The following is a 22388-nucleotide window of genomic DNA, read 5'->3' as shown; positions in this document are numbered from 1 at the left end:
TTCAATGCCCAGGCACCAGCCAGCATACACCAAACTCTTCGCTGCTTCACTCAGCACTCTGGGAAGGACCAGGTAGACTCCTTGAGGACCTTCTGCATGTGCTTTATGAGAGGCTTTTTGTGTTCTTTTGCCTCAAGTGAGGCTCCACGATGGGGGTGATTAGGCCCACTTGACAGAAGAACGCTTTTCCCCAGTGATAATGGGATAGGAGCTGTGGTTTGCGGTAACCTGGCTATTCCAGGCAGTTAGGTTGTCTGTTTATCTTAGGACGCCTCTGAAGCTCCCATAGCTCAGTGTAGACATGACCTCACCTTCTCAAATCATCCCTGGGAGGCAGAAAAGAGTCTAGGACCAGTGCTGCCCCCACTTCACAGATGGGAAAACTGATGGCTAGAAATACAGTCACAGCAAAGAGACTGGCAAGATGCCAGTGAGCCCTACTTCACTAGTTTGGAGGAGAGGAGAGCATTTCCATATGGGTTAGGGTCAGGCCCCATCTCCACATCAGCATGTGAGAAGAGCCCAAGGAGGCCAGTCTGAGATGCCTAGGGTTACTGAGAGCCGATAAGGGTAGGTCTTCATGTGGCAGAAACAAGCTACTGTGGCCAAGAGGGCTCAGACTGGAGGGTTGGCAGCTGTGCCCGGTGTTGGACAATTCCTACAGATCCTCCCCTCAGATTTTGGCTCCCTAACAACTCTAAAAGGAGGGCTGTTGTGACCCTACATTACAGATGAGGAACTGGAGGCACAGAACAAGCTGGCCAGCAGTTGGCTGGATGTCTAGCTTGAAGTCTAAAGCCTGTCAGCACCACCAAGCTGCTGTCCCACTAAAGGCAGACACAGAGCCAGCAGGAGGGAGAGGAAAGGGACAGTTTGGATAGGGTGAGGAGACCAGACTTGGCCTGCTTCAAAGATTCCTCCCAGCTGGCTCTGCTTTGCTGTCCTGAGAGGAGGTTAGAGGAAGCTCTGAGGAGGAAAGGTCAGTCTCGGAGAGAAACAGGAGCTGGCCAGACAAACCCACACCCTGTTTCCCACACTGCAGGCCCTGCGTGCTGGGTGGAGGGCACTGCTTTTGCCCTCCAAGGCTTCAGTCTGTGGTGGAGAGAAGCCTCGAAACATTATGAGAAATGTAGTGATGCCAGCTGGGCCAGTCTCTTAGTTCCAAATCCCTCCTCCCATCCCTTGCCCTGATCTACCTTCCTTCCCGTCAGCCCTGAATCTCCCTCCTCTGATAGATCTACTTAAACCAGTCGTTTAGCCCTTAGCCTATCCCCTTGAGTTGACTTCTCATGTCCCTCTCTCCACACAGATCAGAGTCTCCAAGATAGAAATCTATGGGAAAGTGAGGTTCTAGTAACTCACACCTATAATTAATTTCAGCTCTTCTGGAGGTTGAGATCTGAGGATCAAGGTTTGAAGCCAGCTGTGGCAGAAACGTCCACTCTTCGCTCCAGTTAACCAGTAGAAAGCCAGAAGGAGAGGCACTCAAGTGGCAGAGTGAAAACCAGGGCGCAAGGCCTGGGATCTACACCCCAGGGCTGGCTCGCTCGTGGCATTCGGTCACAGGTCAGGCAGGGAGGCATCTACTTGAGGAGTGCTCATCTCCGGTCATTCCTGAGTCTGTTCATGGCAGATGGTAAACAGAGTCCAAGCGGGGGCCCAGGCCGGGGTGACGTCACCGTGCAGTGACGCCACCGACGCTCTGCACCCCGCAGTCGAAGTGACGTCACCCTCAGCGCCTGTGCGGACAAGCGCGCCCGTGGGGGGATTAGTAATCTGGCGGCCGGAGAAGTCCGGAGAGCTGGAGAACGGAGAAGGCAGCAAAAACACGGCAGGTCCTCACGGCCCGCCCTGCGCGCCCCGCCTCTTAGCGGGCTGGTCCCGCCCCTCGGTGATTGACGCGGCAGGCCTCGTGACGTACAGCCTATCAGCAGCCGGGATTGTCCGGGCACTTCCGCGTTAGCGTCGGCCGGAGGCCGCGGGGGCGGGGCGAGGGCGGGGCCTACGTCGTCCGCAGGGGCGGGGCGAGGGCGGGGCCCACAGCGCCCGTAGGGGCGGGGCGAGGGCGGGGCCTCCGCCGTCCGCACCCCCAGCAGGGCCCGCAGGGTCCGCGCTCGCCGCCTCCCAGGGGCGTCTGATGGCCTCGGAAAACCCGGCGGGGGCTCTGGCGGCCGTGCTGGGGGGCCAGGGGCTACTCGTGCACAGGTATGACTCAGAGCCCCCCGGCCACCCTCCGGTGCCCGTGAGGCTGCGGAAGAACGTCTGCTACGTGGTAGTGGCCGTGTTCCTCAACGAGCAGGTGAGCCTCCGCCCGCTAGGCCTGGGCGCGCGCCGCCAGCCCCGGGCCCGACAGCCAACAGCCAACGGCAGGCCGCAGTGGCCCGCCGGGTCGCTTCCCCAGTGTTGCAAAGCACTCTTACATTCGTGTCTGAGTCTGGGGGTGTGGGGGGACAGGAGGAAGCCAGGCCAGGGCCCGAGAGGGAGATCCATCTCATCCCCCAGGCCCGGCGAGGACTGCGTTACTTCTCCCTTCCTGGGTGTCTAGTATGGCTCCCCCATAGAGGTCCCTGGAATGGCTCCCCAGGGCTCCCCAGGCCTCCCAGACAGTAATGGCAGCGTACACTCAGCCTCCGCCCGCCCCCCTGCACCTGCTGATGCGGATCACTGCTTGAGTCAACGTGACAGTCAGTGTGATGGGGACCAGGGTAACAGGAAAAGGGTCAAGAAAGGTGGGGGGGGGTGAGAGCAGTTTCAAGGCTCTGCCCTCAGCTGGGGACCGTCCTAAGCGGTTTGTAAAGCCCATAGGGAGTGAGAGCTGCTACACACCACATCCAGACATCCGTGGGTCTTGTAACAAGTGGTCATCCCATCAGGTCTCAGTGGTCCATCCATTCCTGAGGAATCGCACCTCTTTTTCCTACCATTGAAGTCTCTGAACCCAAAGAAGGAGGCAGAGGAACGAATTGCAACCTGTGGGACAGCCTGGAGGAAGGGGGTCTTGGGCCATTGCTTTTGAATCTGAGCCACAGGGCAGGGCAAGCTGCTTGTTGGATTGCTGTCCTGGAGCTCTCAGCCTGGCAGTGGTGAAAGGGTGAAGGATTTCCCTCTGTCTCCCCTCAGGATGAGGTGCTATTGATTCAGGAGGCCAAGAGGGAGTGCCGGGGGACCTGGTACCTCCCAGCAGGGAGAATGGAGCCTGGGGAGACCATCGTGGAGGCAATGCGACGGGAAGTGAAGGAGGAGGCCGGACTGCTTTGCGACCCTGTGACTCTGCTGTCTGTGGAGGAGCGGGGCCCTGCCTGGATCCGCTTTGTGTTCCTCGCTCGCCCCACAGGTACAGCCCACCTGGTGGCATGCTAACAGGGACCCATTGCCATTCCCACCCCACCCCCACCCCGTCTGCCCTTTGGTGACTGGAACCCCTCTGCAGCCAACCCCATACTCACTGGCCTAGACGCACATTTATACATTTAACACACACACCCTCCACCTCCTTTAGGTGGAACTCTCAAGACTTCCAAGGAAGCAGATGCTGAGTCCCTGCAGGCTGGCTGGTATCCTCGGCTCTCCCTGCCCTCTCCACTGCGAGCCCGCGACGTCCTGTACGTGGTAGAATTAGCTGCTCAGTACCTGCAGCAGGCCAGCCATCCTCTTGTTCTGCCTCAGGAGCTTCCTTGCAGTCTGGTCTGCCAGCGGCTCGTGGCCACCTTCACCAGTGTCCAGACAGTGTGGGTGTTGGTGGGTACAATGGGGGTGCCTCACTTACCCATTACTGCCTGTGGCTTCACCCCCATGGAGCAGAGGGGGGGCATTAAGGTGGCCATCCTACGGTTGCTACAGGAGTGTCTGACGCTGCACAATTTGGCAATAGAGACCAAGGGGTTGCTGGGACTGCAGCATCTGGGCAAAGACAATATCGATGGCATATGCATGAATGTGTTGGTGACCGTGGCTTTTCGGAATCCAGGAATCGAAGATGAGCCACCAAAGGTTCGGGGTGAGAACTACTTTTGGTGGAAGGTGATGGAGGAAGATCTACAAAAACAGCTCCTACAGAGACTCCAGGACTCCTCTGTTGTTCCAGTGAGCAGATAGGGAGATGTGGGCAGGGACTGCAGCAGCCCTTGCTGCCCTGTCAGGCAGGCAGGTAGCACCGAAGTCAGGGATCTTATTGCATGGATGCAGGGGTGACTCTCCTGGTTCTCAGGAGAAGGACCCCCATTGCATCTGATTGGACAGTGCCTTCCACCCAGCAAAGGGGCCAGAGCTCAAGCACTGAATTGCCCTGAGGACATATGATGCTTCTCCTTCTGGGAGAGGAGCTTTCTAAAATGGATGGATTCCCTTCATTATCTGTATCTGTACATTCTTCATAAAGGCTGCATGCTAAGCCTTTCAAGCATTGAGAACTTGGGGGAGGGTTTTCTTTGCTGAGTAAACAGTGTTGTTATAACCATTTCTTGCCTCAGTGCCTGTCGGGAACAGGTTGTCCTGGAGAACTGCCAGCCCTTCGTCTTGCCCACAGCCACTAGGCCTGTCCCTGCCAGTGTCCCAGATGTTCTGCGTGTCTGCTGGGCTGGGAGTGCAGGTGACACCTGCCAGGCAGCACTCTCTCCAGCTCATCTGTCCTGCTGGGATGGGATGTGACCATAAGGGGCCACATCCCCCAGGAAAGACCTTTCTGGGGGTCTGGTGGTGGGGAACAATAAATGCAGACATCTGCCCACATTTCTTCCTCCTCAGGCTTCCTGGTGCCCTGATCTCTATTAGTTCCTTGTCCTGCCTTCTGCTTTTTACCATTTTAGTCCAAACCTGATTATACCCTCCCCCACCTTTTTCCCCCCAGTTCTTTCAGCCCAGTGGAATCATTGCAGGATTTTTTAATAAAAGAATTTTTGGGGAAAATGAACTTGATGACAAACAAAAATCTAGGCTGTGCTGATCAGAGCCTTTTAGGTGACTGGGCGTTCTCAGTGTCACTGAACTGCAGGCTGAGGAGCCCTGTAGGAGTCCTTGGCCCTTCCCCTGCTCCCCCCACCACTTAGATGACACTACCACTAGTTAGCCTCTTAGGATTCGTTTTGGAGTTCATTTTGATAAATAGTTTGATCAGAGGCACACAGGCCTTGCACTTTCGTTCAGCCTTGAAGTTTTCAACACTGGGCACACATTAGAATCGCCCAAAATGCTACTGGAACATACTGGCCCGACTGTTGACCAAACTACTGGAGGGAAATGGGCAGTGACATTTCTCAAAGTCCCCTAGGTGAACTGTGTACTCAAGTGAAAGGGGCCATTGGAGAGACCCTCTCCCAAGTCTCAGCCTGCCTGCCCCACGCAGCCATCAGTACCTTTGCCCTTTACCGTACATTTTTGTTTTCTTTGCTGGTTTGGGGGCATGAACTCAGGGCCTGGGCGCTGTCCCCGAGCTTTTACTCCAGCCTAACCCTTGTTATTTTGAGCCAAAGCCCCATTTTCAGTTTCTGGGGGTTCACTGGAGATAAGAAACTCATGGCCTTTCTTGTCCAGGGTGGCTTTGGACCCGATCCTCAGATCTCAGCCTCCTGAGTAGCTAGGTTATAGGTGTGAGTTATCAGCGCCTGGCCACACATTGTTTTTTGTGGTGCTTGGGATGGAACTCAGGTTGTTGCCCATGCTAAGCAAGTGCCTTACCACTGAGTGGCCCCTCCTACGCAAGGTTAAGTAGCAGGTCCACTGTGCTCAGCTAAAACAGTCATACAGCACACAGCAGAAACACAGGAACTAAGACTGGCACGCAGACATTATCACTTAGCCTTGCCCTTCAGGGTGGCTCCATGACTAGGTCCTAGGTGAGCCAGGCGTATGGTTCACAGGTGTGGGAGAAGAAAATGGGGTTTACACTGCCAGAGCCTCTTCTTTCTAGGTCTGGAAATTTAGTTTCTTGGGATGGAAGATGAGTCTAAAGTAGCAAAGAAATTTTACTAAGTAGCCGAGAAATTTCAGGTAGAGGACAAGCACTGTGTCCACACAACCACACGTTTATTGCTGTGCTGTCTGGGGATGACACCATACAAATGCCAAAGTGCTTTGATTACAGAGGTGAGGGTCTGTGATGCCCAGACACCCCTGAACATTTTAAGAACTTCAGAGTCCAGATTCAGTTTATTCTCGAGATCTTCTCCGGTCTCCCACCAGCACTGGGATGTGTGCACACAGCGTGTGCGTGCACATACACACACACACACACACACGTGTATTTTTCAGAGCAGCATGAAGTCCTCCCCCGCTGGGAGGAATGTGGGAGAGGTAGAGGTCATTGAGTTTCCTCCTCTTTCATGTCACCTCTTGGCACCCTATGCCCAGCTTCTAGAAGCGGCATGGGTAGGAAAAGGAAGCGAAAGGGGCTCTGGCCTGCTCCTCCTTGCCCAGAAGCCAAGCCAGTAACTGCAGTCCCGCTGTGAGGTAATGCCTGGCGCCGCCCGAGTGTTCTTGCAGGTCGAGACAGATTCAGGTTGGGTGGGGTGGCAGCCCCAAGTGAGGAGGGCACACAGGGAGAACAACACCAGAGCAGGCCTCCCAGGTCTTGGCTCCTCCCCACCAGGCTCAGGGATCTGGAGTTAGGGGTACCCTGCCTCATTTGCACCCTAAGAGCTTATACCCTCTGAGGAGGGCTCTCTATCAGAAACCCTGAGGTCTAGGCAGGACCTGGAGGGGAGAGTCCACCTCCAGAGAGGCCTCTGACCTCTCTGCCCAGGTGTTGTGGACCTGCCGAGACGGGTTCAGAAGGCGCCAGAAAGGAACCAGCTGGAGCTGGAGCCTGGCACCCAGCTCCTAGGCCCTCGCCCGCCCTGGCTGCAGCTGCGCCAAGGTTCTCATTAGCAGCTGCCCCCGCCTGGGCGCGGAGCATGCTTTGGGCATTTGCCATGAAGTGGTTGGGAATTTTGCAAGTCTCCAGGAGGGCAGAGTAGGAAGGGGGGGGCTTCATCTGCATCCCCTTCACTGCCCCCCTACTGCCAAGAAGACAGGAGAGAAACCTGTCAAGTTTCAGCCGCTTCCCACATACCTAGTGTGACACAGACAAGGTTTATGGCCTCTCTCTCACTGGCCTGAGTTTCTGACCAGCCTCGGAGTCAACATCTCATTCCCTGTTGCCCGCAGCTTGGTGCAGATCAGGGCCCTGCCCACACATGGTCATCACACAACACGCGAAGGTCAGGGTCTGGAGCTCACTAGCCATTACATCACTGGCTGTAGACGACTTCAAGGACAACTTGCCTCCTGGGAGGCCAGCTCTTTTGTTTCTTGACACCTCCCTGAAGTCCAGGACTGGAGGAATAGGCCAAGGTCTTCTGGAGTCAGCTCAGGAGCCAAAGCCTCCAATCCAGAGGACAGCAGGGTCAAGCAGGAGGCTGCTTTGGGGCAGAGGTGCAGGTGTCTCCCCGCCTGTCCCACTCCTGGCTCAGACTTGCCCTTCCGGGGGTGGGGAGAGGTTCAGGTGAGGACCATGAGGAGGAAACTTGACGAATGCGATGGCAGCCAGCTCCTTGCAGAACTCCTCAAGCACTACCACACCCTGAAGGAGGGTCTGGTGGTCCAGCCTGAGGGGAGATGGCAGAGAACCATGGCTGGCCATGAGTGGGCACTGTCCATGAGCCTTGGCTCAGTGGCCAGACACCTTCCCGTTCCCCTCAAATACTTACTGTTCCCCAGGAACCTGGCCCATGAGCTGCTTTCGTACCAGGAGTAGTTTGCCCGGAAACTGGGGTACCCTATGAATTCTCTGCATCAAGTCCCCAATCACCTACAGCAGGGACCAAAGAGGACTGAGACAAAAGCCAGCTTGTGGGCTTTCCGGGCTCCACCATGGCTCGGGAGGTGGGGTGGGAGCCCTGTGCTTTCCCTGGCACTGGCCTGTGTGCCCCTCCAGCCTTGATGGCCCTCCCCTCCTTGGCCCCCAGGATCCTCACCCTGACCAGCACAGAGAACAAGCTCCTGCAGCCAGGGGCCAGGTTGATGTAGGGATCCAAGAGATATTCGTGGATATGGGGGTGGGGGAAGAGGGCGAGCCGGGACAAGACGGAGGTCACTTGCAGGTTCAGGCTGTATGGCTGTAGGGAACAAGATGGACCATGGTGAGGGGTGGTTGGCTGGGGGTGGTAAGCATTTCTGCACTCCCCCAGTCAGGCGCCTGGCTGGTGTGAATGTGTGCGGGGGTGGGAGACTCACGTGATGTGTGTGTGTCATGGATTCCCTGGGGCTGAGGGCCAGAGCGTGTTAGGGCGTGTGGAGCAGAGGCGAGATGGGGCTTCCCGCCCGGGGAAAGGTGAAGGGTGGGGGGTAGGGGCAAAGGCTGGGACATGGGGGAACTTAAGAAGGGTGACTCTGAGAAGACCCAACCTGGAATTGAACTGGGGCCCAGTCCTGTGGGCTACCTGATCCAAAATCCGGGCCATGCGGTCAAACAGCACTTGGAGGAAGTGACCCTCAAAGAAAGGCCTTTCTGGCTCAAGGGGGTCCAAGGGTGCAGGGCCCAGGGGCCAGCCCCAGGGGGCCACGCGGGAGCTGCATTCCTGGAACTGAGAAGGGGGGAGGCAGGGTGAGGGAGTGGCTCTCTGGGATACAAGGGACAGGTTCAGGACCACATAGGCAGATTGAAGGGTTTTCACACCAAGAGCTTGCAAGAACAAGGAGAGGAATATAGGCATTGCCACTTACCAGCCCATAGGCATCATGGACGTATGTGTCGTACCCTGTCTCTTCCAGGAAAGCGGAGGTCTTGGCTTCCTCAGGGACCAGGCAGAGGAAGCTGAGGGACAGGGGCCTCAGTGTAGAGCTGCTTCCTCGGCCCTACCCAATCCCACCCTGCTGCCTGGACCTTGAAGACAGCACACAAATGCCAACCTTTTCCTCACCTGTTGACGATCTCCGTTACTGCCGTTTTGCCATCAGAACTGGTGGTGGGAGCTGGGCGCGGTTTTGCGGAGGGCTGAAGGCCAGAATCAAGGAAGCCATCTGTGAAGTAGGGGTCTTCCTCCAGGTCCCTGCAGCCGGGGGACCGGCACGCATGAGTAAATGGATGGATGCACCAGGTGTGGGTCCCACGCAGACCCAGGCTCCCCTCTCAGTTACACTTACAACGTGTCCTCATAGCTCTCGGGCTCAGGTGAGCTCCGAGCCACATACAGACGGCCCTCGAGGTGGCACAGGACCAAACCATGGACAATCTGCTCATGGGGCTTCTGGAGTAGCTCTTCAAATAGCCGTAGTGTAGCAACGCTGATCTGGGGCAAGAGGGGCCAGCGGGATCTAGGTAGTACTTCCCCTCCCCTGGGTGCCCAGGAACTATGAATCCCTTAAGCCTAAGAGTCAGCTCTCTTGGCCGGAGACTTTCAAGGGGTGAGGAAGAGGGACCCAGGAAGTCTGGATGGTCCCATTGGCTGCTCTGTGATTCCATTTCCACATTTAAAAAACTGGACTTTCCATTTCTTCTACCTCTCACTGATGCTGCAGTCTCCAAGACAAATAAATGAGAAAGCAGTTTACAAAACACACGGGGCCATAGAGAGTCTGTGAATGGATACTGTCATGACAAGAACAGTTTGGCTGTTCTTGCCACTTGCTTTGAGAGGCCCAAGGCCTCAGAGGTGGAACTACCTGGGCAAACTAGCAAAAATGTGGAGTGCCCAGGAGACGTTTCGGGGTGCTAGGCAAACAGAGATGAAGGCCCTCCTGCCTCACCTCGTCAGAGAGATGGTCACAGTGTGCAATAAGGCGGGCACACAGGGTACGAGGGCTCTCCTCCAAATCTGCAGGCTGACAGTCGGTACCCAGGAGGAAGACCACCGCCTCCTGAAGCAGCTCAGGCGAGCAGAGCTGGCGCAGCAAGGCTGTGAGGAGGGCAGTGGAAGTCAGGATGCTCTGCTCAGATCTGTGGAGAGAGGGCACCTTAGCCAGGCTAGCGATGTGCCAGGTAGGGGGAAAGAGTGAAGAGGAGCATAGAGTAAACGAATATAGGGGTGCAGAATTCTTTAAGGCTGTCCTTTCATCTTTAGCTACCAAGTCTCTCTGGCTGCCTCCAACTCTTGCTGAGAACATCATTTAGCCCAAGTGGCTCAGAGCCACATCAAACATGCTGGGGAAAGGCCTGGCTAACTCTAACCAGTGGAGTCCACAGATGTGACTCTGACCAAGCTGGTTCCTAGCCTTTGAGCTGGAAAGGGATTTGAGGTGGGGTTGGAGTTGGTGAGGCTGATGCAGACCAGAGCTATGGACAGGGAACTAGACAGATACTTACACGTGCAGGAGCTGGGGCTTCAGTGTCCCCACAAATAGCTTCTCAACCACAGCTTTGGCCAAAGCATCTGCAACCACCTGGGAACCAGAGCCAGACTGCAATGAGTTTACACTTCTCACAATCACCCTGAAGAACCACTGTGTTCTTGCATAGCATTAAACACCCTGGAGAGGCCTGGTGAGGCCTGGTTGCAGGTGACCATGCATCTGCTGCAGTAGTCTGTTCTCGAATCCAGACAGCCAAGGGGAATCCTGAGAGAGCCCTGGCCACACCCACCCTTGCTTACCGACTGTGCCTCTGTGATAAGGTGGTCACAATAATCAAACCAGCCCAAGAAGGCAGCCAGAGCCTCCCTGCCAGGGAAGGATGCCTCATCCGATGGTGCACTGGGTAGCCTAAAGGAAAGGAAGCAGGGTATCAGTAGTGTCGAGGTTTTCCTCAAGGATACCGGGGAGCTGGGCTCCTCTCTTACATCTGGTGGCTGGGGTAAGTTAATGGGGCTTGCTTTGTAGTCAGAAACAAAAATGATGCTTTCAGAGGGCTAAGAAGGCCCCTGGGAAATGGCTCATAGGCATCTCCATGCCATACAGCTACCAGCCCTGGATGTGGCCCAGCCTTCTCACCCACCTCCAGCTGATGCCTTCTAAAGTGGCGATGTCTGCAGGGTCGAGGAAGGCAGGCAGGGACCGGTACAGCTGGCAAAGGTGCTCCGCGATGGCGATGCAACAGGGGGTACTCTGTGCCAGGTAGGCAGCAGCTGCTGGGGAGGCCACACTCACCAGCAGCAGAAGGTTCTCCTGGGCCTTCAGGGCCACTCGACTCTTCTAAGGGATGGGAAGACAACTTGAGGGACTAGCAACGAGTCCCCCATGTCACCTCCTCCAACTTCCCCCACCCTTGCTGTGCCCACCCTTGCCCTCTCTGCAGCACACCTTGCTCTTACATAGCCCGAGCAGGGAGGTGATTAGGTTGCTGTCCCCAGGGCCACCCTCTGGCCCTTCTGGCTCAGCAGGCAGGTGGCTGTTCAAGGCCTGGGCTCCATGGGTCACCCCATCCATTTGGGGACGTCCGTCAGGAGCGCTGCTAGAATAGTCCTTGTCCCTGTGGCTACTTGGAGCTGGAGGCACAGCTTTCTTCTTGTTTATAATCTTTTTACCCTGTAAAGAAGGCAGAAAACGCCTAGGTTGCAGCAAATCTCACTCCACTCCTCAGGGTCTTTCCTTCAAAGTTCAGGGTGATATGATGATGTCTGGGCACTGGTGGCTCACAACCATAACCCTAGCTACTCTGGAGGCTGCGATCTGAGGTCTGTGGCTCCAAGCCAGTGTGCGTAGGAAAGCCTGTGGGACTCTTATGTCCAGAAGTGGAGTTGTGGCTCAAAGTGTAAAGTGCCAGCCTTGAGTAAAAAAGCCAAACCAGAGTGTGAAGCCCCGAATTCAAGCCCCAGTACCAGCACATAAACCAACAAAGATGATAAACATTGTTATGTGTGTTTACTACAACTAAAACCAAAGGTGCAGGGGAATAATAGACAGGGCCTTGGTCTGGAGTGCCTCCTGGGCACCCATCTTCCTGTAGCTCAGGGACAAAGGAGCTTCGCCCTGGATTCTTCCCACCCGTTTCCCACGAAAGTGCTTACTTCCAGGATATAGGTGAACAGCTCTGGGTCTTCCTGGATCTTGGAGCAGAGGACACTGGTGAACTGGACCTCTTCCTTTTCTGTGAGGGACCCAGGGACTGTCCCACCAAGTCGGAGAAGTTTCTGTTAGGGAAGCAGGACAGAAACAGGGGAGCAGGCTGGAGGGGAGGGGGATTCTATGCCCAGACACCCCTTGGGCTCCTGAGCCTCACCTGCACAGGTCTGTGGACGCTGAGGTAATGCAGCAGGGGGTGCCGCACCTGGGCCAGAACCTTGCTGAAGAACTGAAACACCTGCTGCCGCATGCCTGGGGGATACTGGGTCAGGAACAGAGCACCCATCAGAGCCCAGGTTACCACCATCTGCCAGAACACTCTTCCCTGGAGAGCTACAGGGCTTAGAACTTCCTCAGGCACAGCTCAGAGGCCTCCTGCACTACCGCCACATTTGAAATTGGCTTTCCTTGTGCTCCTGACCACAATTCCTGCCTTAATTTCTCTTGGAACTGGGTCACTGTTGAACATGATGATAGCTGGCTGTCCCTATCTGCAGATTCCACTTGTGGATTAAATCAACCTCGGATAAAAGTATTTGAACCAAGCTGGGCACCAGTGGCCATGACTGTAACCTGAGCTGTTCAGGAGGCTGAGATCCAAGGATCATGGTTCAAAACCAGCCTGGGCAGGAAAGTCTGTGAGACTCCTATCTCTAATAAACTACAAAAACAACAACAAAAAAAGCCAGAAGTAGAACTGCAGCTCAAGTGTTAGAGCAAAAAGAAGCTCAGGGACAGCACCCAGGCCCTGAGTTCAAGCACCAGGACCAGAAGAAAAAGTATTTGAACCAAAAACATCAAAGCTGCACTTAATGTGTACAATCTTCTTCTTATTGTTATTTCCTAATCCATTCAGTGTAACAACTATTTTCATACAATGACACAGTACTAGGGATTGTAAGTCATCGAGAGATTATTTGAAGATATGGGGGGAGAAAGGGCTGGGACATAACTTGGTGATAGAGTATTTGCCCTGGATAAGCAAGGCCCTGAGTTCCATCCCCAGCACCGCATAGACACACAGACACACACACAATCAAATGCTGAGGGCATCCCTCAGTATCCATGGGGATGGATTCCAGGGCTCTGTTGATTTCGGTATCTGAGAGAAGGGATAGTGGGTGCTGGAACCAATCCCCACAGATAACAAGGTGATCATCCTGTCTACAATGATCCCGCTCTGGCCTACAGCAGGTGCTCTACGTGTTCAATCTACCTTTGCTATGAGAGGAGAGCCTCAGTACCCACCTCCTGCCTGGCCTCCCCCCCTCATGTCAGAACACTGGATGGCGGGAAACTTGGCCTAGGAGGCTGGCTGGCGTCATCGGGGCATTCGTACCTCGGCCTTGCCCAGGGTGCACAGGGTCTCTAGGATCTTGTGCTGCAGCAGGTATTCCAGACAGGGCCCGGCCTCACCCGCGGCCGCCTGCTGCTTCTCCTCATACACCAGGATGTCCAGCATCTGCTTCAGCCGCCAGGGAATATCTGTTTTCTTGGCTGGGGTGTTCTCATCTAAGTGAGATTCGTGATACAAGGGTGGATGGAGAAAGAGGCGCATTCAGGGTTAAAAACAGTACCTTCTTGGTGGATGCTAATGACTCAGACCTGTAATCCTAACTACTTAAGAGGCTGAGATCTGAGGATTGAGGTTCAAAGCCAGCCTAGCAGAAAAGTACCCATGAGACTCTAAGGGATGGCATCCAGACCCAATACTGACATGTAACAAAAACAAAACCCTCCCACAACAAACAAACGGCACCTTCTTCCTGCCAAACCTGGACAGCAGAAATCATGCCTGCGAGTTGTGGGAGGGGCTGAGGGCCTGCAGGAAATGCAAGTTTGTAGCTGATACTAATATATCAGAACAGACAGAAGTCCCTTTGGACAAGGCTCTGGACATGACCCTCTGCTTGCTGCAGGATTATCAGAAGGCACCAGCATCATTTTCTTCCAAACTGGGGACAGGGGCACATGGTTATCACCAAGAATGGAAAGTCTTGAGAATTGCCTGTCTAACCTAGGCACAGGCTGTTAGCTCTGGGCTCGGGGATCTGTCATAGGATATAGACGCTGTATTCAAGCCCCTTTCTGAGTGCCCACTTCTAGTGCCTGTTGATACCCTCTTTCTGTTCACCGAAGGCAGTGCAGTGTTGTTCACAAAGCAGAGAGCAGACTGCATAGCAACCATAACTGTTCCAGCAGTGTGAGGAGGAGTCACTGCTGGTGGGATATAGGGAGCAGTCTCAGAGGGTGTAGTGTTAGAAAAAGCTCCACCAGGCTTGGGCCTGGCCTTGGAGCGCCCCCTAGCTTTTCTTTAGGGCATAGACTCTTGAGCAAGGCAAGCGTGCCTTATCCTCTCCCAAAGTGTCTAATTCTAGAAACTATTCTGGAAGCTAAAGAGCTGAAGCCCCACCTCAGTCAGCCTGTTGCAGGCTTTATCCTACTTTCTTGTGGACTTGGGGCTCTCTGGCAACAGATGTTTAGCCTTAAAGGGGTGGCTCCCAACTGTGGAGCAAATTTATACCCTCGGGAATATTTACCAAAGTCTGGAGACATTTCTGGCTGTCAGTGGAGGAGGCAATACTAATATCCCAGAGGCGGAGGTCAGAAATGCTGTCCCTTAATAACCATGCATGGGACAGTCCCCCCTTAATGACAATGATGTAGTTCAAATGTCCACTAAGCCAAATCTCAGAGATCTCATCTAACAGAACACTTGAAAGGTCCTTTATCCTGTCCAAAGGCCACTTTGTAATTTTGTGGGGTGGCTAAGGGTCAGAAGGAGACCTCTAAAGACAGGCTAGAATCAAACTCACACTGAACTGGCAGAGATGGAAAGCTAGGGATGTAGGATTTCCATATCTAGAAACCAATTTGTATCCACCAATGAGCATGACTTGACTACAAAGTATCCAATGAGAGCCTTTCCCCTTAGTGAGTGGTTATAGTAGGCCAGACAGATGGCCTAAGGCTTTGGTCCTCAGAAATGCCAGCTAGAAAGAAGGAACCAGGCATGCTCTGTATCTTGGTTTTCATTCTTCTCTGACCTTAGGTTTCTATAAAACAAATGTCCTTCAGTTGGCTTAGGGAAAAAGGAAATTTGTTACACTTGGGACCTGAGGGCCTGGGGGTGAGGGGAATCTACCAGCCAGAAGCTGAGACAAGTGGAGCCACTTCTACCTTACAGCTAGTGGATCCTCAAACTCCTTGTCCCACCTTATCCTTTCTCTCCCAGAAAGGTCAGGATGGGGCCAATAACTGCAAGTGACCAGAGTTCTCCATGCTTCTTCCATCCATCTGCTCCTCCATCTCCACTGGTCAGCCCCAGCTCTAGGCAGTGGAGGCCAGATGACCCTCTTCCCACACTTTCCTCCTAGCTTTCTCCTGGGGTTCCAGGCTCTTTCCTGGGGTTCGGGGCTGGGGAGGAACAGGCCTTACCTGTGCTCTCGATATAATAGTGTGTGATACCCTTCCAGTGTTCCACGAAGGCCTGCAGCAGGTCAATGCTGGGCTCCCGCTGCAGAGAGAACAGAGACACAGCTTCAGTGAGGGCTTCAGTGACCACAGGCCGCTGCCGCTGGTGCTCATGGAACATATTCTCCTAAGCTTGCTCCGTGTCACTAGTGTCACAGGTGGACACTAGGCCTTAGAAGATGAGCTCCACTCTTAGTTTTTCACAGGGAAGAGTAACACGTCATCTCTCCAGGACACAGCAGCAAGATCCTCACATCTTACCCAAAGTCTCTTGGCACCCTCCCCATCCCTCAGCTCCTGTCCCAGAGCTCAGCATAACTGGAGGTGAAAAAGACACCACCCATTTCCATGTGACCCCATTGGGCCACAACTTCAGGACAGGCAGGAATGCAGGATGGGATGATAGAGATGGAAAACAGTGCAAAGATACAACTTTCTGGTTCTTCTCAATTTCAGTTGCTCTCCAAAACTCAGTCATCAATTCCAAGACAGGCTCTATTCAGCCAAGAAGTAACCTCAGCAACTTATAAAGGAAATGCCTTACTTTTAATGTGTTCTTAGTCTTTTGTCCCAGGCTTCAGCTGTATCTCTAACACCTTTCCTGTATCTCTAACACCTCTGTCCCCCCACCCCTTCTGCTAATCTGAGCAAACCCCCCACCCCTTTTCCACAAACACACTTTATCTCCACACTCTGGCTGGAAGGGGCCTTGAACTGATCACCATCATTTTCCCTGAAAATGTTCCTCTTTCCTAACAGTCAATGTTGTCCCAGAGGCATTCATTTCCACCTGCAGGTCTTTTCTCAGGTAACTCACTGTCCTAGGGCCCCATGGACCTCTACAATTTGTCTAGTTCCTGAGAACCTCTAGTGGGCTCCAGCAAAGGGCTGGCTGCTCCATGGAACCCTTTCCCAGCCTGCATGTCTCTCTCTCCAGCCATGTGCTTTACAATGTTACAGAGCTCGCCATCTTGTTCAAGTTACCCATTCAGTAAATACCTTGTGAGCACCTACTAGGTATAGGATGTATTGTGAGATACCTCAAGCAAATCCAAGGATGACTAACTAAGCCTCACTCTCAGAAAATGTGCCAGGCAAAGAATGTGAAGTCACTGAATTACCTACAAAGCAGAGTGCATTCCCGGGAGAGGTAGAAGGAATCTCTCGGAAAAGAGAGGTCATTCGTAACAGACTGCAAGCAAGATAGCTTTACTGAGGTCCTGCCTGAACTCCAAGTTGAATGGGGTCACATTTCCAAGGTGAAGAGGTCACTCCTTGCAGAAGAATCTGGGCAAAGGGCATCTGAGGAAAGGGCAGCAATGCTCTTGTGGGTCTCAAAGGCCAAGCCACAATGCCCACTTTCTGCAAGTCAATGCCCCCTTCTGGGCAGTGTTGGGGAAAGATCCATCGGGCAGTGTCATGAAAAGGAGGAGATAAAGGCAGGGAGAATGTCTAGAAGGCCATGGTAATGGGAGTACCGGGCAGCCCTGCATCCGACAGGGGTGAGGGAGGCGCGCCCACCTTGGTTGAAGGTGACCTTGATTGCTTTCAAAGGTAGTTGTAGGTGCAGTGACCCTTTCTGTAATGGCTACACCCACGGTCTTTCCAGATACTCCTGCCTTGTCACATTCTGCGTGGCATTCTTACTGCCAGGCTTCTCCAAGACAGTGACCTCCTTGAGGATCACAGTTCTACTTCCTGCCTGCTGCTGACTAGGACTGCACACGGATGTTTGCCAAGTACCTCAGCAAACCCTGGACACGCTGGGCCCGTACTGCCTTCTCTTAGGAAGCCTAGGACCCTTCACCAGCACCAGCCATCTCAGTTTCTGTAATGAAGGTCTCACTTAGTCTCAGATTTCAGTTATAGCATCCAAAACCCTTCAGCTAGGCTTCAACCAAAAAGAGTGTTCAGGTAAGACTGGGAGGCCCATGAGAAAGCAGGTCAGCCAGTGCAGGCTGGTGGAGAGAAGAAAGGAAGCTGAAATCTCTACCTGAACCTACAACCAGCTACTTTAAATACCAGACCAAAGAAACTGTACCAAATGAATTCTTTACAAAAACAGAATTATTATTATTATTATCGAAATAGCCATAAAAGCTTACAAAACTTAACCCCTCTCTAAATCACCTTTATAATAACAACTTAAAAGACAGAAAGAGAGAAGGCCAGATGCAGCCGGTGGCTTGGCTCACACGTGTAATTCTAGCTACTCCAGAGGCTGATTGGAGAATGGAGGTTTGAAGCCAGCCCCAGCATGAAAAGACCAGGAGACTTATCTCCATTACCCAAAGAACTGGAAGTGAAAATGTGGCCCAAGGTGGCAGAGCCTCGTCTTGAGCAAAAAAGCTCAGAGACAATGCCCAGGCCCTGAGTTCAAGCCCCACAATCAACAGCCAACAAGCTGGTTTTGAACCTGGATCCTCAAATCTCAGACTCCTGAGTAGTTAGGATGGTGGGTGTGAGCCCCCTATATCAGGTAAAAGGATCCCTTTCCTTGATTCACATGTGGATAAAGACTTAGATCCCTGGACAAGGAAGTGGAGCTGAAAAGAAGGATTCTAGTCTGGAAGAAGTCACACCAGTCAGTCAAATTTCTAGGACATCTTCTATATACTGCCATGGAGAGTGGGAAATCTTGGCATCTTCACTAGGGCTGGGAATGTGGCTTAGTGGTAGAGTGCTTGCCTAGCGTTCATGAAGTCCTGGGTTCCATTCCTCACAGAAAAAGCCGGAAGTGGTGATGTAGTTCCAGAGTACTGGCTTTGAGCAAAAGAACCTCAGGCCCTAAGTTCAAGCCCAGCATCTCCTCAGGCCATGATGCCTGAGCTTCCAGCAATGAAAATTTAGTCCCCAGGCTCATAGCATCACATGGGGCCTGTCCATCTCTCTATTCTCCTAGTAAATGAAATGGTCCCAGAGGTATGAATTAATTAGATGGTCAAATCACATTCTCCATAATTAGATTATCAAATCACATTCTATATGTTGGATTGGGGGATAGGAAGGAAGGAAAGCTCATTTGGAAACCTCACCTCTGGGATGCCTAAGGCTCTCCCCTCCTTTCCCAGCTTGGGGCTGGAAAGTGGAGAATTTTCTTTCCTTCACAACTTTGCCTAAGGCACAGCCTGAGGTCCTGAAGAGCCCTGATTGGGGGTGGGGGGGTGGGAGGAGGTGGGTAAGAGAGAAGTGAAACCCAGGTCCTTTCTCCAGAAACAACTGATAAGCTATACTCATCAATTAGAGGGGTGATTTAAACGGAGACAGAATAATTAACGTCGCTGCCGGTTTCTTACTGAGGCTGCTTTGAGGAGCGGGGTTTCTCCTCTGTCTAGACGGCACTGAGCCCTTGCTGGATGTGGAGGGGACCGCAGTGGGCTCCCGGGACCTGCCCTCCAGGAGGGCCAAAGCCAACAAGAGAAATCCGTCCGGCCCTCCACCCGGCCCTGGGGGCGGGCTGACCTCTCCCCAACTCAAGGACAGCTTGGTGGGTGGGTGTGCGATGCTTTCCGGGAGGCTCCGGGCCCCCAGCCCTCACCCGGGCGGGGAGCGGCCTAGAGGGGTTGTCCCGGAGCTCCGCGGGGAGGGAGCGGGGAGCGGGGAAGGCGGACCCGGGCGACGGAGGGGACCTGGGGGGGGGGGGGGATCGGCTACGACGGGCCGGGTGGCCGGGGTGGTCTGGGAGCCGTGGGGGCTCCGGGGCGCAGGACACATAAACAGGAAGCGGTGTGGAAGCGGAAGCGGGGGCGGTCCGGGGAGGATCCGGGGTGAGGGGCGGGCGCGCGACCCGGTGACGGGAGGCCCGGAGCGGCACCCGGGCCCGGGAAGGGTCCCCACCCCCGCCCCCCAGCCCCGCGCCCGCCCTCCCGGCCCGGCCGGCCCCGGGCTCACCGCCCCCACGGCCTCCTGCAGCAGCGCCCCTAGCCGGCTCAGCATGATGGCGGCCGGGCCCGGTTCCTGGCCCGGCTCCGGGCGGCGGCGGCAGCGGCGGCGGCGGCGTCTGTGGCGGGCGGAGGAGGCGACCCGGTCGGCAGGGGGCGGGGTCTGGCGAAGGGGCGGGGTTAGGGGCGGGGCTGGACTCGGAGCTCCGCCCCCGTCGGTGGGCGAGGGTCGCTGGGCTCACGCGCTGAAAGTGGCCCCAGGGGCGCCTGCTGGAGCTGTGGGGCGAGGTGCTGGGGGGGGCGGGGGGCGGGGGGGCGGGGGGGGGCGGACGCACTTCCCGATCCGGTCTTGAATGCGGAATTCGAATTGCTTTTGAATGAAAGGTGTGGATTCTTAAGTCTCTGCTGCTCACAGCCCTGCCCAGTCCGCAGCCCAGACCACGCAGGACTGGAGGGCTGGAAATGTGCCCCTAACGGAGGCCCGGTGTCAAGGACACCCGTCCACCAGCTGGACACAGTGGGGAAGGAAAGGATGCCATGGTCCCTCCCTGATGATCATGGATTATATTGATGAGATGCTGACATGTAAACCATTAGAAATACCGTGCATTTCACATATAGTTCTAAGAAATAGAGGTGTATTTGTAAAAATTAATGTCACTTGTTGCTTTGTACTTTTTCTAAGTGACTTATTAGAAATTATCCAGCAATGTATTTGGCTCCGTTGTGTTTCTGTTGCACAGCCTGTGCAAGGAACAGCTCTGAAGCCTTAGGAAGGAACAAGTGTGTGTGTGGGGGGGGGGTAAGAGACCTGAGTTCTAGTCCAGCCTCAGCCTCACCTTCCTCAGGTCTACTTCCTCACTGATAAGGGAAGCAGTATGGACAAATTCAACTTTTCTCCTTTCCCAATGTTTCAGGTAATTCCAGGGAGTCATGGGAGGGCATGAAAAGCTCACGACATTTAATTTGACTTTTTTTTTTTTTTGCCAGTCCTGGGCTTGAACTCAGGGCCTGTGTACTGTCCTCCAGCTTTCTCAAGGCTAGCACTCTACTGTTTAAGCCACAGCACCAGTTCCAGCTTTTCTATGTATGTAGTACTGAGGAACCAAACCCAGGGCTTCGTGGATGCTAGGCAAGCACTCTACCAATAGGCCACACTCCAGGCCCTAATTTGACTTTTTTAAATGTTAAGAAGGGGCCTGCCTGGTCTGGAGAGTTGTGGTTAGGGTCGTTGACCAACCAAGGCAAAAATTGAGACACAATGCACTAGTATTACCTGACTTTATCTGATTGAAACAGATTGAGTGGCTGCCCAAAACAAAAAGGGTTCAAATGGTTGAGAAATTGTTTGCCTGGCAAGCACAAATCCCTAAATTCAAACTCCAGTACTGCCAAAAAATAAATAATAGTGTGCGTGTGTGTGTGCACCCAAGAGCAGGGATTGAGGGTGCATGACTGTAATCCCAGTACTTGTGAGGCAAATGCAAGAAGATTGCTAGTTCAAGGCCAGTCTATACTACAAAGACCTTGCCTCAAAACAAATAAACAAAAATAACCTACAAAAACAGCCAGGTGCCAATGTCCCTCACCTATAGTGCCAGCTACTCAGGAAGCATCCATCCGGAGATAATAGTTTGAAGCCAGCTGGAGCAGCAAAGTGTCTAGCCAATAAAATACCAGATGGGAGGATGGTTCAAGTGGTAGAGTGCCAGCCACGAGCAAGAATGCCCTTAATTCAAACCCTGGTATGAGGGCAAAATCAAAACAAACATTCACACTGTATGTGTTATATGCCAAAAAAAAAAAAATTCCACACACACAAAATGTGGTGGTGATTTCTTTTTTGAAACCATCCTGGGATTTGAATTCAGGGCCTTCTACTTGCTACACAGATGGCTCTGCCACTTCAGCCGTGTTCTCAGCCATTAGTGAGTTTTCTGATATACTGAATTTTGCTGCCACTGCCAGTTCATTTGAGGATGACCTTGCAGAAAGCCTCTTCCACCATTCTAATAGTATCAGATGGCTCTTTCAAATGCAAAGGTGCTAAACCCACACAAAAGGTGGGGGCCCCAGGACTCCCTTGCTCCTTTTTCCCTTCCCTCCCTTCCTTTCTGTCTTGTGTTTTGTTTTGGGCCTGTACTGTGTGGCTTGAACTCAGGGTCTGGGCACTATCTCTTAGCTCTTCACTCCATGCTGGCACTCTACCACTTGAGCTACAATTTCACTTCTGGCTTTTTGTTGGGTTAACTGGAGATAAAGGGTCTCCCAGACATTCCTATCTGGGCTGGCTTTAAACTGGGATCCTCAGATCTTAGCCTCTTGAGTTGGTAGTATGGATTATAGGCATGAACCAGGTGTGCATGGCTTGGTAGAACCTTTTTTACTCATCAGACAACTTCTCTGTTCCACATTGATTACATAGTTAACTATAAAATTCAACTTAAAAATGACTAATAATGGGCTGGGAGCATGGCCTAGTGCTTGTCTAGCATGCACGAAGACCAGAGTTCAATTCCTTGGTGCCACATACTGGCAAAAAAAATAAAAAAATAGTAATAAAACAGCTGTAGGGGCTGGGAGCATAGCCTAGTGGCAGAGTGCTCACCTTGTATGCGCAATGCCCTAGGTTCAATTCCTCAGTACCACATACTCAGAAAAAGCTGAGAGTGGTGCTGTGGCTCAAGTTGCAGAGCACTAGCTGTGAGCAAAAGTGTCCAGGGACAGTGCTCAGGCCCTGAGTTCAAGTCCCAGGACTGGCCAAAAAACAAAACAGCTGTACATATTCAGAAGGGTCTAGAGAGTTTGGTGTAAAAGCATTTGTCCAACATGAACATGTTTAGTTTACTAAAGAGACAGTAATTAGGAGGTGAAGATTGAGAGGATGAGAACTCAAGGCTAGTCCAGGTAAAAAGGCCGTGTGAGATACAGCCAGCCTGGGTTAGCTTACACCTATAATTCTGACTATTCAGGAGGCTGAAATTTGAGGATCCCAGTTCAAAACCAGCTGGGCAGGAAAGTCCCTAAGATTCTTATCTCCAATGTAACCATCAGAAAACCTGG

At 53.3% G+C, this 22388-nt stretch overlaps 2 protein-coding genes across 5 annotated transcripts; one reads left to right on the top strand and one right to left on the bottom strand.

Annotated features, from left to right (window-relative positions):
- Positions 1-2068: 2068 nt before the first annotated feature.
- Nudt18 (nudix hydrolase 18) lies at positions 2069-4456 on the top strand. Of its 4 annotated transcripts, XM_090354279.1 has the most exons (4): positions 2069-2299; positions 3121-3334; positions 3500-3738; positions 3841-4456. In XM_090354279.1, exons 1-4 carry the CDS (start codon positions 2138-2140, stop codon positions 4093-4095), a joined length of 870 nt encoding a protein of 289 aa, XP_090210405.1. In that variant the 5' UTR covers positions 2069-2137; the 3' UTR covers positions 4096-4456. The 4 variants fall into 4 exon arrangements, with proteins under 4 accessions (XP_090210405.1, XP_090210404.1, XP_090210407.1 ...); XM_090354278.1 differs by having other exon boundaries at positions 2070-2299; positions 3500-4456; XM_090354281.1 differs by lacking the exon at positions 2069-2299 and adding an exon at positions 2382-2684 and having other exon boundaries at positions 3500-4456.
- Positions 4457-6000: 1544 nt separating this feature from the next.
- On the bottom strand, positions 6001-19454 carry Fhip2b (FHF complex subunit HOOK interacting protein 2B). The gene is made up of 17 exons (XM_090354277.1): positions 19336-19454; positions 15409-15487; positions 13310-13482; positions 12128-12232; positions 11916-12038; positions 11209-11433; positions 10904-11100; positions 10563-10671; positions 10277-10353; positions 9721-9910; positions 9118-9263; positions 8895-9023; positions 8698-8788; positions 8415-8558; positions 7950-8090; positions 7683-7783; positions 6001-7580 (listed from the first exon to the last, which is right to left on the bottom strand). Exons 1-17 carry the CDS (start codon positions 19378-19380, stop codon positions 7442-7444), a joined length of 2214 nt encoding a protein of 737 aa, XP_090210403.1. The 5' UTR covers positions 19381-19454; the 3' UTR covers positions 6001-7441.
- Between the last annotated feature and the right edge of the window lie 2934 nt (positions 19455-22388).

The sequence above is a fragment of the Megascapheus bottae genome, chromosome 20 (genome assembly GCF_031878675.1).
Source record: "Megascapheus bottae isolate mThoBot1 chromosome 20, mThoBot2.hap1, whole genome shotgun sequence".
Classification (NCBI taxonomy): domain Eukaryota; kingdom Metazoa; phylum Chordata; class Mammalia; order Rodentia; family Geomyidae; genus Megascapheus; species Megascapheus bottae.
This window is presented reverse-complemented; position numbering and strand designations above follow the sequence as displayed.